At 43.7% G+C, this 12,304-nt stretch overlaps 1 protein-coding gene across 1 annotated transcript in view; it reads left to right on the top strand.

The window, feature by feature from the left end:
* The window catches only part of LOC106551559 (uncharacterized), a 32,809-nt gene extending 24,050 nt beyond the window's left edge, over window positions 1-8,759 (top strand). Inside the window, 6 exon segments of the mRNA XM_087708194.1 lie at window positions 435-914; window positions 1,242-1,367; window positions 1,495-1,562; window positions 3,546-3,675; window positions 6,166-8,205; window positions 8,208-8,759. Coding sequence (XP_087564320.1) covers window positions 435-914; window positions 1,242-1,367; window positions 1,495-1,562; window positions 3,546-3,675; window positions 6,166-8,205; window positions 8,208-8,350 — 2,987 coding nt within the window. The 3' untranslated portion in view covers window positions 8,351-8,759.
* The last annotated feature ends 3,545 nt before the right edge of the window (window positions 8,760-12,304 follow it).

The raw sequence follows: 12,304 nt of genomic DNA, 5'->3' as shown, positions 1-12,304 counted from the left end.
TGGGGAAATATTAAAAAGAAGCAGAATATTATATTCCCCCTAAGGGAGTAATGGAGAAACATGCTCTTAAGGGAGGAAGAAGCCAGCCTCAGTCTCCCTGCCTGTTTACACAAATGCCTTCTGTAATGCTCCAGTCCTGCTCAGATCTTAAAAAGTAAATTATAATGTATGTGAATGGATAGAGAATCTGTTCCCAGAACTTGTACTTGTGGGTGTTAGATAAAATGGTAAAATTTGCATTTCCCCTCTTGCCTATAGAGTGCCAGCCATGACCCCATAGGAATCCCCCCACTCTGAACTCCATTTTGTCAGCCATCCCAGAATGACATGTGGTTGGTGGTTCTGCTTTCTTTCCAATCAGCCTCCAGCCTTCATTTTATTCCCAGCGCCTTCCTCCTGTATTGGAACTGAACCAGATGGATATTTCTTCCAAGAAATGAAAAAAGCATTTGGAGATACACAACCTTCCTTGCACTAATTCTGAATTGTGTTACAGGGCAGAGAGAGAATGGCTGGCCTTCCTTTAGCAAATGAGGGAAGTGGAAAAGGCCCTTCCAGTGTTCAGTCTGGAATCTGTGGGGAGATCTGGGCAAGAACTGGGCAGAAGATGCTGGAAGAAGGAACCATCGTTTCACAAGTTCAGGCCTGGAACTTCAGGAACGTCCAATATCAGGAGGATGAGGGTCCCCGAGGACTTTGTAGTCGTCTACACTACTTTTGCAGTCGATGGTTGAGACCAGAAAAGCACACAAAAGCACAGATGCTGGACCTGGTGGTTCTGGAGCAGTTCCTGGCCCTTCTGCCCCTGCAGATGGAGAGCTGGGTGCGGGAATGTGGAGCAGAGACCAGCTCCCAGGCGGTGGCCCTGGCGGAAGGCTTCCTCCTGAGCCAGGCGGAGGAGAAGAAGCAGCAGGTTTTATGAAAGATTTATTTTAAATTATAATTATAATTTTAAACTCTTCAGCTACATCTTTTCCTTGTTCAGGCATTATTTTATGCACAAAATCTTTGCCTTGTGATTAATGTATACAAATTTTAATGTCTTCTCACCAGACTTTCCTGGCATTCATACTATGTGGAGATGCTTCACTAATCTTTGTATAGTTCCCTTATCCTAGAAGAAAGATTTTGCATTTCTTTCTTACTTCCCAGCCTAATTGATGAACACCGATTGATTTGCAGTGGTGTTCACTGGGAAAGAAACCACTTCATGATTTGCAATGTCATTAATTCTTTTCTTCTGTTTTTAAAGTCCTTTGCAATGGAGATCAGAGATCCTGAGACAAAGAGGCATCTGTCAAATCTCCCTCAAGAATTGTCTTTCAGGGGGATCCCTCAGGAAGATCCAATTCAGGACACCTCAGGAGGTAATATAAGGTCCTTCCACTCCTTTGATAAATGCTAACTTTCTCATCTTCTCTGTGTCCTCTCCTCTATAGCATACCTCCTCCCATTTTATTAATTATCCCTTTTGAAATTCTGTCTCCCTCACAGGGAAGAATAGAAGGAAGTTGACTCTTGGTTTTGGGGGAGCAGAAACTAGGATTGAACCTCCAACTCAGGTAAGAGAAGAACATTCACTCACTAGATTTTTATTTCCATCAGGAAATCAGAGGATATAGATAGTATAGCTCAGTGATGGCGAACCTATGGCATGCATGCCACAGGTGGCACCCGGAGCCATTTGTTAGGGAACGTGAGGTGTTGCCTGCTTACTTCGGTCTTCCTTTGAAGCCATTTTTTGCACACACAAAAACGTGAAAAACCGGCCCAACGGGGAAACTGGAAGTTCAGTAACAGACTTCTGGTTTGTTCATAGTGCTTGTTTTTGCCCTCCAGAGTCTTCAGGGAAGCCTCCTGAAGGGCCCTGAAGTCTCCAGAGGGCGAAAATCGGCCCTACGGACAAAGCGCCCTCTGGAGGCTTCAGGAAAGCTTCTGAGGCCTCGGGGGGGGGGGGAGGCAGTTTTCGTACTCCCCAGGCTCCTAGAAAACCTCTGGAACCTGTGGAGGGTGAAAAAACAATGCCAAAAGCGGGTGGTGGCACACATGGCATTATGAGTGTGGCACACCCGTGCACAAACCCTCTGCACTCCCCCCTGCTTTTGGCACAGGAGCCAAAAAAGGTTCACCATCACTGGTATAGGTGGTTATAGCCCCTGCTAGCGTCTCCTCAGGATAATTCATCTGTCCACTCCCAGCGATCATCTGGGCTGGACTGATTTTTCTTTCAGATTCAGTTCAGCCATCCGTTCTGTTTCCAAGGGCAAGGAGGATCCAGCAGCGCCCATATCCTCCTGGTCACTGCAGGGATTAGACATGTTGGTGCTCCCCTCACAGTAGCTTTCAACTCCGGGATGGGTGCGAAGAGAGATCTTGCTTAATGCCAGGTGTGCCTCATTCAGTATCCGAGAAAGAAAACCCCCAACTCCATTTGAATAGAGATAAAGGTACTTTTACTAGACCCGGAATGAAAAGAGCTAAAGAAAAGCAAGATCTGAGGCAAAAAGGTACGAACGTGTACATATCAAATGTTTACCCAGGACCCTCCCCCCAGTTACCCCAACCCAATGTCCAATCTGCAACTCCCAAAGGTGTCATGTGGGGTGCATCTTCAAGTGGCCTCATTCAGTTGGTATGCAGAGACCTCGACCAAGCCTAAACACGAGCCATCAGCATGCACAGAAGATGGTGAGAAGAAAACTCCCTTCATGATAATTCCTCCAGCACCTATAATTCCCCCCCAAATACCACAAGCCCCCACCTTCCCCACCCTCCCCGTTACTTTGGCAGCCGATGGCAAGCAAGCAAAGTAGAGGCTGACAGTAAATATTAATCCCCTGATTTGTGTCTGGATTTGGAGGCCGAACAATCCAGCTTTGCAAAGGCTAAGAAATGTTATCCTCAGAAAATGGTCTTCGTTTTCTTATTTACATGCCAGCCAATGGCTTTCGATAGCAGCAGCTTCCTTGCAATCTGAGGAGGGGCAGAGTCTCTGGACATAGATGGCAAACCACACAGATCCCTGGTTGAGCTCTCCCAGCACTTTGACGAAGGTGTTGGGGATGAACATGACTGCTCCTTCTTAGGACAACATAACTTTCATTTCATAAACACGACAAAGAATCCCTTTGCCTACAGACACACTTCTGAAGGGTTAGTATCACTTATTGGTGGGTTTTCCAAGGCCCACCTGCCCGTTGATTCTCACTGAGGGCCTTTTGATTGTGCATGGATGAAGAGATCTAGAAGGAAGAGTATTTTGATGATGGTTGGCTGGATGTTTAGTAGATCAATAGATCCAGGAGGAAACGGGGCTTATTTAATCTGAATGGCACTGAAAGTCCTACAGAATCATTCAAGTTCATAAAACCCGCTTAAAATATTTTTTTTAGTCAAACGCTTCTTATTCTTTCGGTTTCTTCATCTAAACCGCGGATCTTACTAAGCATAGCCATTTACCTTAGTGCATTGCTTTGGAAATTTCTAAATAGGAAAGATCCTGCAGTTCTTCCTTGATCTGTTCTGTATTGTTTTCTCCCTTTCAGGAGGTTCTTCTGCCCTTTCAGGAGGTGGCTGTTTATTTCTCCGAGGAGGAATGGTCTCAGCTGGATCCTGACCAAAAAGCTCTGCATTGGGAAGTCATGCTGGAGAATTATAAGAATGTGGCCTCTCTTGGTAAGGGTTTCCTACTCTCCCTCAGGGAGTTCAGGAAGACATTTTGTAGTTAGATGCCATTAGTTAATTCTTATGAAAACATCTCTAAATAGATTTCTTTTCTTCAGAGGGAGAAGGGAAAATTCTGTTTTTCTTTTGTCTTTTTTGATCAATTTTTATTGTTTTCTCCATCTATAACAACTTACAGTCATTACATTAATATTCTTGTGTCATCATACCTGTATATATCAATCTTATATCGCTTCTATATTTATATACATTTGTTTGCAGTTCTATACATTTCTCTTTTGTTTCTTGGCTAGATTAACTTTATTTCTGTTGTGCAACCATTTATACCAATTATCCCAAATTGCATAGTATTCAAACTCTTCTTTATCCTTTAATCTTAATGTTAACTTGTCCATTTCTAGGCACTCTAGAATTTTCTGAATCACTAATTCATTTTGGGGAATATTATTCTGTTTCCAATATTGAGAAAAAGTTCAACACATGTATTAGTATCTATTTAATTTTCTTTCTATATTTCCCCTTGGTTATTCCCAGTAGAAAACGTTCTGGTTTATATTCTATTTGTTCCTCTGTAATTTGTTGTATCCATTTCCAAATTTTAATCCAATACTTTTGAGTTCCCAGACAGGTCCGCCATATATGATAGAAAGTCCTTTGTGTTTTTTTTTATACTTCCAGTAGGTCGGATTTATGTTAGGATACATTATGGCCAATCTCATTGGTGGTACATGCCAAAGCTAAAACATTTTGTACATGTTTTCTTGTACGCTACTGATCTTGTTAATTTATAATTTGTGTTCCAAATTCTTTCCCAATCCCCTAGATCTATATTGTGTCCAAAATTTTTGGCCCACGCTATCATGCAACCCTTAACTACTACTACTTCCAATGTCCCTTCTAATAAATATTTATACATTTTTGCTATGAATTTATCTTCCAGGCCTGTTAAAATTTTATCTATTTGTTTTAATTCTGTGTAGATTCCATATACTTTTATATCTTTTTTTGTACCACGATTGTAATTGAATATAAGGCCACCAATCTATATTTCTACTTTGCTCCTTTAATCCCTGGTTTGTTTTCAGATTCCCCTGAATATCTTAAGATTTCTCTGTACCATTTTAGATTGATCTATTGCATTGGGATGGGTCATGGCTTCCATAGTGGGAAACCATGTTGGTATTTTCATATAGTGTTTTTTTCTCTAATTTTGTTCCAGACCTGTATCAGCGCATCTCTAATATAGTATCTATGAAAATATTTTTGTTTCTTTTTCCCCTCTTCCCATAAGAAAAGATGCCATCCCATTTGCAAATTGTGGCCTTCTAGTGTTAATACTCTTTTATTTTTTTTAAATTAATTCTCTTCCTAATCAATGTTGACGCTGCTGTTTTAAGAATAAACCTCCAGGTCAGGGAGTCCCATACCACATCTTCTTCTATCATCCTGTAATGCTTTCAGTTTTATTTTATCTTTCTTCCCTTGCCATATGAACTTTAATATAATCTTATTCAGTTCAATAAAAAAGTTTTTCTCTAATTTTATGGGGATTTTTTGAAGGAAATAGGTCTATGGCAGCAATGGCGAAACTTTTTTGGCTCGCGTGCCATGGGGGGGGAGCGCATGCACGGATGAGAGGCGTTCCCCCCCATTTTTCCATGCTTTTTTCGCCCTCCGCAGGCTCCCCAGGCTCCAGAGGCTTTATGGGAGCCTGGAGTGGGCAAAAACCTCCCCCCTCCCCCCTCCCCCCCCGGAAGCCTTCTGGAGGCTTCGGGGACCTGCAGGAGGCTTCCCTTAAGCCTCCAGAGGGCTTAAACCGACCCTCTGACCAAACTGGAAGTCCATTCCCGAACTTCCTGTTTGCCCATAGGGCCGTTTTTTTGCGCTCCGGAGGCTTCAGGGAAGCTCCTGAAGCCTCCGGAGAGGCTCCGGAGGGGATGGGAGATTCTCTTTTCGCCCTCCCCAGGCTCCTATAAAGTCTCTGGATCCTGGGGATGAAAAATGGCTTTAAAAATGGCTGAACTCAGCTGGCCAGCAGTGCACATGCACGCTGCCCAACAGACAGGGCAACGCCTCGCGTGCCCTGACAAATGGCTCCGCGTGCCATAGGTTCGCCAACCCGGGTCTATAGCATTCTGTTAGATGTGTCCTATTGAATTTGTTTTTGTATTTCTATTTAAACACTTTAGTGACAAATTAATTACTTAGTATGAGGTAATACCAAACTCCATCACACAGATTTCAGCTATTTTGGTCCATATACTTCCATATCATTCAAATATTTTGATTTAATGTCTTTTCAAGGTTTAATGACTTATCAATAGAGATATTATCATTTTAAAACCATCCAAATATAAGGATACAAACATGCAATATATATTAGAATTTGGCACAATGCCTGAAGGCAATCAATATGACTTCTGATGGAGTTATCTTTCCGCCTAACCTTTCTCTCACTTTCATTTCTCTTTCCCTTTGAAGGTGATAGTGAGAATGACAATGAAGTCTCTAGAGAACTAGTCAAAGTGCTCAGACAAGGAGACGTAATGAAGAAACCTGCAATTCAAACAGAATTGCAAAGGCAGGAGAGAAACCAGTCAAATAACTGGAATAAGGAAAGCTCAACTTTAGATGTAAATGGACCCTGTCCATCACAAGCCAAAAGACAAACAAATATATGCAAAGACACAGGGAAAAATTACAGTTGGATATTCACACTTTCTCAAGAAAATGGTTCTCTTGAGTCACAGAAAAGTTTTCTCATAGGAGAGAAGTCAAATAAATTCAAAGAACATGGAAACAAGGTTGTTAATAAAAGGACATCCACAAGGGAGAATCCATATAAATGCACGGGGTGTGGAAGGAGCTTCAGAACAAGCAATGAACTTACACGCCATCAAAGGAGCCACACAGGGGAGAAGCCTTATAAATGCATGGAGTGTGGAAGGAGCTTCAGAACAAGCAATGAACTTACACGCCATCAAAGGATCCACACAGGGGAGAAGTCTTATAAATGCATGGAGTGTGGAAAGGACTTCAGGACAAGCAATGAACTTACATGCCATCAAAGGATCCACACAGGGGAGAAGCCATATAAATGCATGGAGTGTGGAAAGGACTTCAGGACAAGCAATGAACTTACATGCCATCAAAGGATCCACACAGGGGAGAAGCCTTATAAATGCATGGTGTGTGGAAACAGCTTCAGAATAAGCAGTAAACTTATATCCCATCAAAGGATCCACACAGGGGAGAAGCCATATAAATGCATGGAATGTGGAAAGAGCTTCAGAACAAGCAGTAAACTTACATGCCATCAAAGGATCCACACAGGGGAGAAGCCATATAAATGCATGGAATGTGGAAAGAGCTTCAGAACAAGCTATAGACTTGCATGCCATCAAAGGATCCACACAGGGGAGAAGCCATATAAATGCATGGAATGTGGAAAGAGCTTCAGAACAAGCAGTAAACTTACATCCCATCAAAGTATCCACACAGGGGAGAAGCCATATAAATGCATGGAATGTGGAAAGAGCTTCAGAACAAGCCATAGACTTGCATGCCATCAAAGGATCCACACAGGGGAGAAGCCATATAAATGCATGGTGTGTGGAAACAGCTTCAGAACAAGCTGTAAAGTTACATCCCATCAAAGGAGCCATACAGGGGAGAAGCCATATAAATGCATGGTGTGTGGAAACAGCTTCAGAACAAGCTGTAAAGTTACATCCCATCAAAGGAGCCATACAGGGGAGAAGCCATATAAATGCATGGAGTGTGGAAGGAGCTTCAGAATAAGCAGTCATCTCACATGCCATCAAAGGATTCACACAAGGGAGAAGCCATATAAATGCATGGAGTGTGGAAAGTGCTTTAGCCGAAAGAGTACCCTTATTACCCATGAAATTGTCCACAAAAAGGATAAGCCATATAAATGCATGGAGTGTGGAAAGGGCTTTAGCCGAAAGAGTACCCTTATTACCCATGAAATTATCCACAAAAAGGATAAGCCATATAAATGCATGGAGTGTGGAAAGGGCTTTAGCCAAAAGGGTAACCTTATTACCCATCAAAAGATCCACAAAGTGGAGAAGCCATATAAATGCATGGAGTGTGGAAAGGGCTTTAAAACAAGCAATGAACATACATCCCATCAAAGGATCCACACAGGGGAGAAGCCATATAAATGCATGGAGTGTGGAAAGGGCTTTAAAACAAGCAGTGAACTTACATGCCATCAAAGGACCCACACAGGGGAGAAGCCATATACATGCATGGAGTGTGGAAAGAGCTTCAGAATAAGCAGTTATCTTACATCCCATCAAAGGATCCACACAGGGGAGAAGCCATATAAATGCATGGAGTGTGGAAAGAGCTTCAGAATAAGCAGTCATCTCACATGCCATCAAAGGATCCACACAGGGGAGAAGCCATATAAATGCATGGAGTGTGGAAAGAGTTTCAGAACAAGAAGTACACTTACATCACATCAAAAGATCCACACAGGGGAGAAGCCATATAATGCATGGAGTGTGGAAAGAGCTTCAGAATAAGCGGTCAACCTAAATTCCATCAAAGGATCCACACAGGGGAGAAGCCACATGGAGTGTGCAAAGGGAGAATCCCCAAAACAAGGATACATTTCGATGAGAATGTATACTAATTATTGATTTAATGGGTTCTATATATGGATTTTCAATTGACAGACTGAACTCTGAAAAGGATTTTTCTGCCATTCACCCTCCTGATAGCCATAGAGTGTTGGGTTTAGTAATGAAAAAAGGAAGAAGTATAGAACTGAGACCTGAATCAGCCGGTATCTATGAAGAAACATTGAACATTATTCAGTCAAAGGCCTCATGATATGAGGGAGTTGTCACATGCAGATCAATGTAGAGCGTGTGGGAAGAGCTGAAAGGATGAACAATTCCTCTCTCACAAAAGGAGCCAGAAGTGCCCCAAGTGCTTGTGTAATTTTTTTTCCAAGCATAATGGCCATATTTTGCTCTTCTGTAGTATGGTGAAGGCTAAAAAGTCCAAATTTGATTTAAATAAAATCAATTAAAAATCAATTGTGTGGTTTTGTTCTGGTCATGTATTATACTTACGTATTAAACTCTTTACTTGATTTAAAAATGTATTAACACAAATTTTGTGGAAGGATTTTGGAGGGAGCATATTTCAGGATTTGAGAGGCTCATGTTGGTTCGAAGCTCAGTTGTCAGTAATAGTTCTGGGTCAAGCTGGACAATAAGGAGACTGAAAAGAGCAGAGAGGTTAAGTCAAGGAGATTACAAGCTAGTCCGTGGGAGAACTTTAATTTAATTATATAATAACCAAAGACATGTAATGTCTTAAACTAAGGTTTAAAAACTCTTCTGCATCTTGTTCTTTTTCCCCAGTTTTCTTTTGTCCTGCTGTGTAGTTTTATGTCTCTCCCAGGCTTGTTTGACCTCCCTCCCTGAACACAAGAGGAGTCGCTTCTGATGGATTTCCTCTTCACCTTTATGCAGCCTAAGTTCTGATAAGAACCACGTCGCCATTAGCTAAAAAGTGGTCAGTACGACAACCCAGTGAGTGTAGGAGAAATCTCAAAGATGAAAGTATCCTAGAATCATAAGGTCTGTTCTGTCCTCATTACATTTTACTCTGTGTGCAGCTTGACATGCAGCTAAATCCAGCTATCCCCCAATAAAAGAGACCATGTGAGCAGATCTGGAGGCTTTATTAAGGGTACAGAATGGGTGAAACTGGAAAAATTGAAATACAAGTATTCCACGAGATACGAACCTAAGGGAGCCTGCCCTCAAAAAATGTGTCAAATGAATCAGATTCAATTTTACAAATTCTTAAAATCAAATTCATTAATTGAATCAAATGGCTTGTTAAATGAATGAAGATCTGACTTCCTGCCACCGATCAGCTGATTCTGGTGCAGCTGAAGGAGGAACTAAATTGCCTCCAATCAGCCTCACAGAGCTCTCCATTTGCAGTTTTAAAAAAATCCACTTGATCTGAATGCTTTATTGAAAGAACAGGATATGGTAAAACTGGGGAAAACAAGGATACATACATTGAGACCCAAATACAAGATAGACAGTATTAACTTACTACTGAACATAACAATGAATAAATACAAGCAATTTAAATCTCACCAACAATGTTCCGTGTGTGGGATGTGGGTTTGTCCTTGGGTGGCCATGTGCCACAGATTGAGATGTATGCTTCTGCCTTCTCCAAATGCTGGAGGAAATGGAGTCTGGCTTCCCAGCGTGCACTTGGTTTGAGAGTGTGGGCTGATGGATAGAAGGGTTGGATCAGCTTCAAACAACGTACTTGGGGCATGTTTGTGTTTCCAGCCACTAGATGGGCCTAGAGGGCAGCAACTTTGGTTGAAATCGTGTCTGACCCATCTCAACCCCATGGACAATGTTCCTCCAGGCCTTCCTCTACCATCCTCTGGAGTCCATTTAAGTTCACACTGCTTCAGTGACTCCATCCAGCCACCTCATTCTCTGTCCCCTTCTTCTTCTGCCCTCAATCTTTCCCAGCATTAGGTTTTTCTCCAGGGAGCCCTTCCTTCTCCTTAGGTGGCCAAAGTATTTGAGTTTCCTCTTCAGGATCTGGCTTTCTAAAGAGCAGTCAGGGTTGATCTCCTCTAGGACTGACCAGTTGGATGGCCTTGCAGTCAAAGGGACTCACAGGAGTCTTCTCCAGCATCAGAGTTCAAAGGTCTCAATTCTTTGGAACTCAGCCAGCCAAGGTGGCGCAGTGGTTAAATGCAGCACTGCAGGCTACTGCTAGATCAGCAGGTCAGCGGTTCAAATCTCACCGGCTCAGGGTTGACTCAGCCTTCCATCCTTCCGAGGTGGGTAAAATGAGGACCCAGATTGTTGGGGGCAATATGCTGACTCTCTGTAAACCGCTTAGAGAGGCCTGAAAGGCCTATGAAGCGGTATATAAGTCTACTGCTATTGCTATTGCTATTGCTTATGGTCCAAGTTTCACAGCCGTACATTGCAATGATCCTATGTTGGGGCATGTTTGTCCCTCTGGCCACTAGATGGTGCTAGAGAACAACAACAGTATATAAAGGTTTATGGTGTACATGGAGGAGGCTGACCAGGCAAAGCAGGAGGCAGAGGACGAAGCTGCTGGTGGAGGTGCGGTGTCCAACTTCTGCCTTGACAGATCTCTAGAGAGCAAGAGGAGGAGGCAGAGGAGCAGCTCTTCCTGGTCCTGCACGAGAGAGTCTGGCCCTTCTTGAAAGGGAATCCCTGTTTCCAATATTGTTTGGTAAGGATGGTGGCTTGTTGGGGCAGCCTTCCTTCATGCAGCTCCCCCTCCACCCCTCCTCCTCTCCAGAGATCTGCAGTGGAGACACGTCTAGAGGGCAAGGTGCAGCCTCTATATTGGCCACTTCTACCTCTCCAAGTCTCCTGGGTTGTGGGAGGAAAAAGCCAAAAATGGGGACGTGGGAGGGGCCAGGCAAGGCTGAGAGGGAGGATCTGGAGGTCTCCAGTGGAGGAAGGTGAGACCAGGGTGAGCGCCAAAACCTTGTCCACCAGAAGAGCCTTGCCATTCCTGTCAGGCCATGCACAGTACCCCCTGGATGGTGGTGCGGGCTTCCCCAAGCTCCTGGAACCGGAGGCCAAGTGGCCAGTCCTCAAGCTCCCGAGGCATCAGAACACCACAACTCAGTCCAGCGCTGCTTACCCAAGGGGGCGCCCACCCGCGTTTACCTCCTCTTCGAGTCTCCTGCTACTGTGTTCACTCTCCTTGGCCAGGTTGCTCATGGTGGGTACTGTAGGAAGTTATCAACCAGCCCTCTCCTAGAAAAATGAAATATCCTAGGAAATATTGAAAAGGCAGAATATTTCTCTGGATGTGAAAAGAAAGAAACATGTTTTAAAAGTCAGAATAGCTCCCTGTAGCTTCCTGCCCATCCCCACTTTGTCAATGGGTCATTTAGAAGGCTAAGCTAGTCAACTTTACATAATAAAGACTTCTCCACTGCAGCTCCAGGGGGATGGGATTAAAAGCATGATAATATTATCAACTGACCACATGGCATCTGAGAACTCAACCAAACCTGGATTCAAAACACAGCCTAGAGAGTTGTCCCTGCATGGCCCCATGGGAATCTGACAACCAATCAGAATACATTTCTTACACAGGAACAGGAAACAGAGAGGTGGGGCTGAACAGATTATAAAAAGCCCAGCAAGCCCCTCCCTTAGCCCTTCTCTTCTTCTCCACCAATGTTGAAGCATGTGATCACCTTTTCTCTTCAGGGCTCAAGCCATGTGGTCCTGTCCACCAATAAACCATCTTTCCAAGCAGCCTCCATGTCTCCAGTGTCTTTTTCCTCACTTACAGCTGAGCCCAGAAGGACATATCTTTCATCAGTACAGGAGGGCCAGGCTCATGGGTGCTGCTTTGAGGTGTCTGCTTTGCCCACCAGGCTGTTCCTCCTGGCTCATGGGCTTCCCAGGAAGGAGGAGAGGGGAGGGGAGGCAGGGCTCCTGCTGGACAGGACCTGCTGCTTCCAATGCCACCATCATGTTGCAAGGCAAGGCAGGTGGCAAGGGTGTGTGGCCCCAAGGTACGCAAGTGT

Source organism: Thamnophis sirtalis, unplaced genomic scaffold (genome assembly GCF_051295495.1).
Source record: "Thamnophis sirtalis isolate CommonGarterSnake01/CBP01778 unplaced genomic scaffold, rThaSir2_p1.2 scaffold_3, whole genome shotgun sequence".
Classification (NCBI taxonomy): domain Eukaryota; kingdom Metazoa; phylum Chordata; class Lepidosauria; order Squamata; family Natricidae; genus Thamnophis; species Thamnophis sirtalis.
The sequence above is the reverse complement of the archived record's forward strand: the minus strand, read 5'-3'. Positions and strand labels throughout refer to the sequence as shown.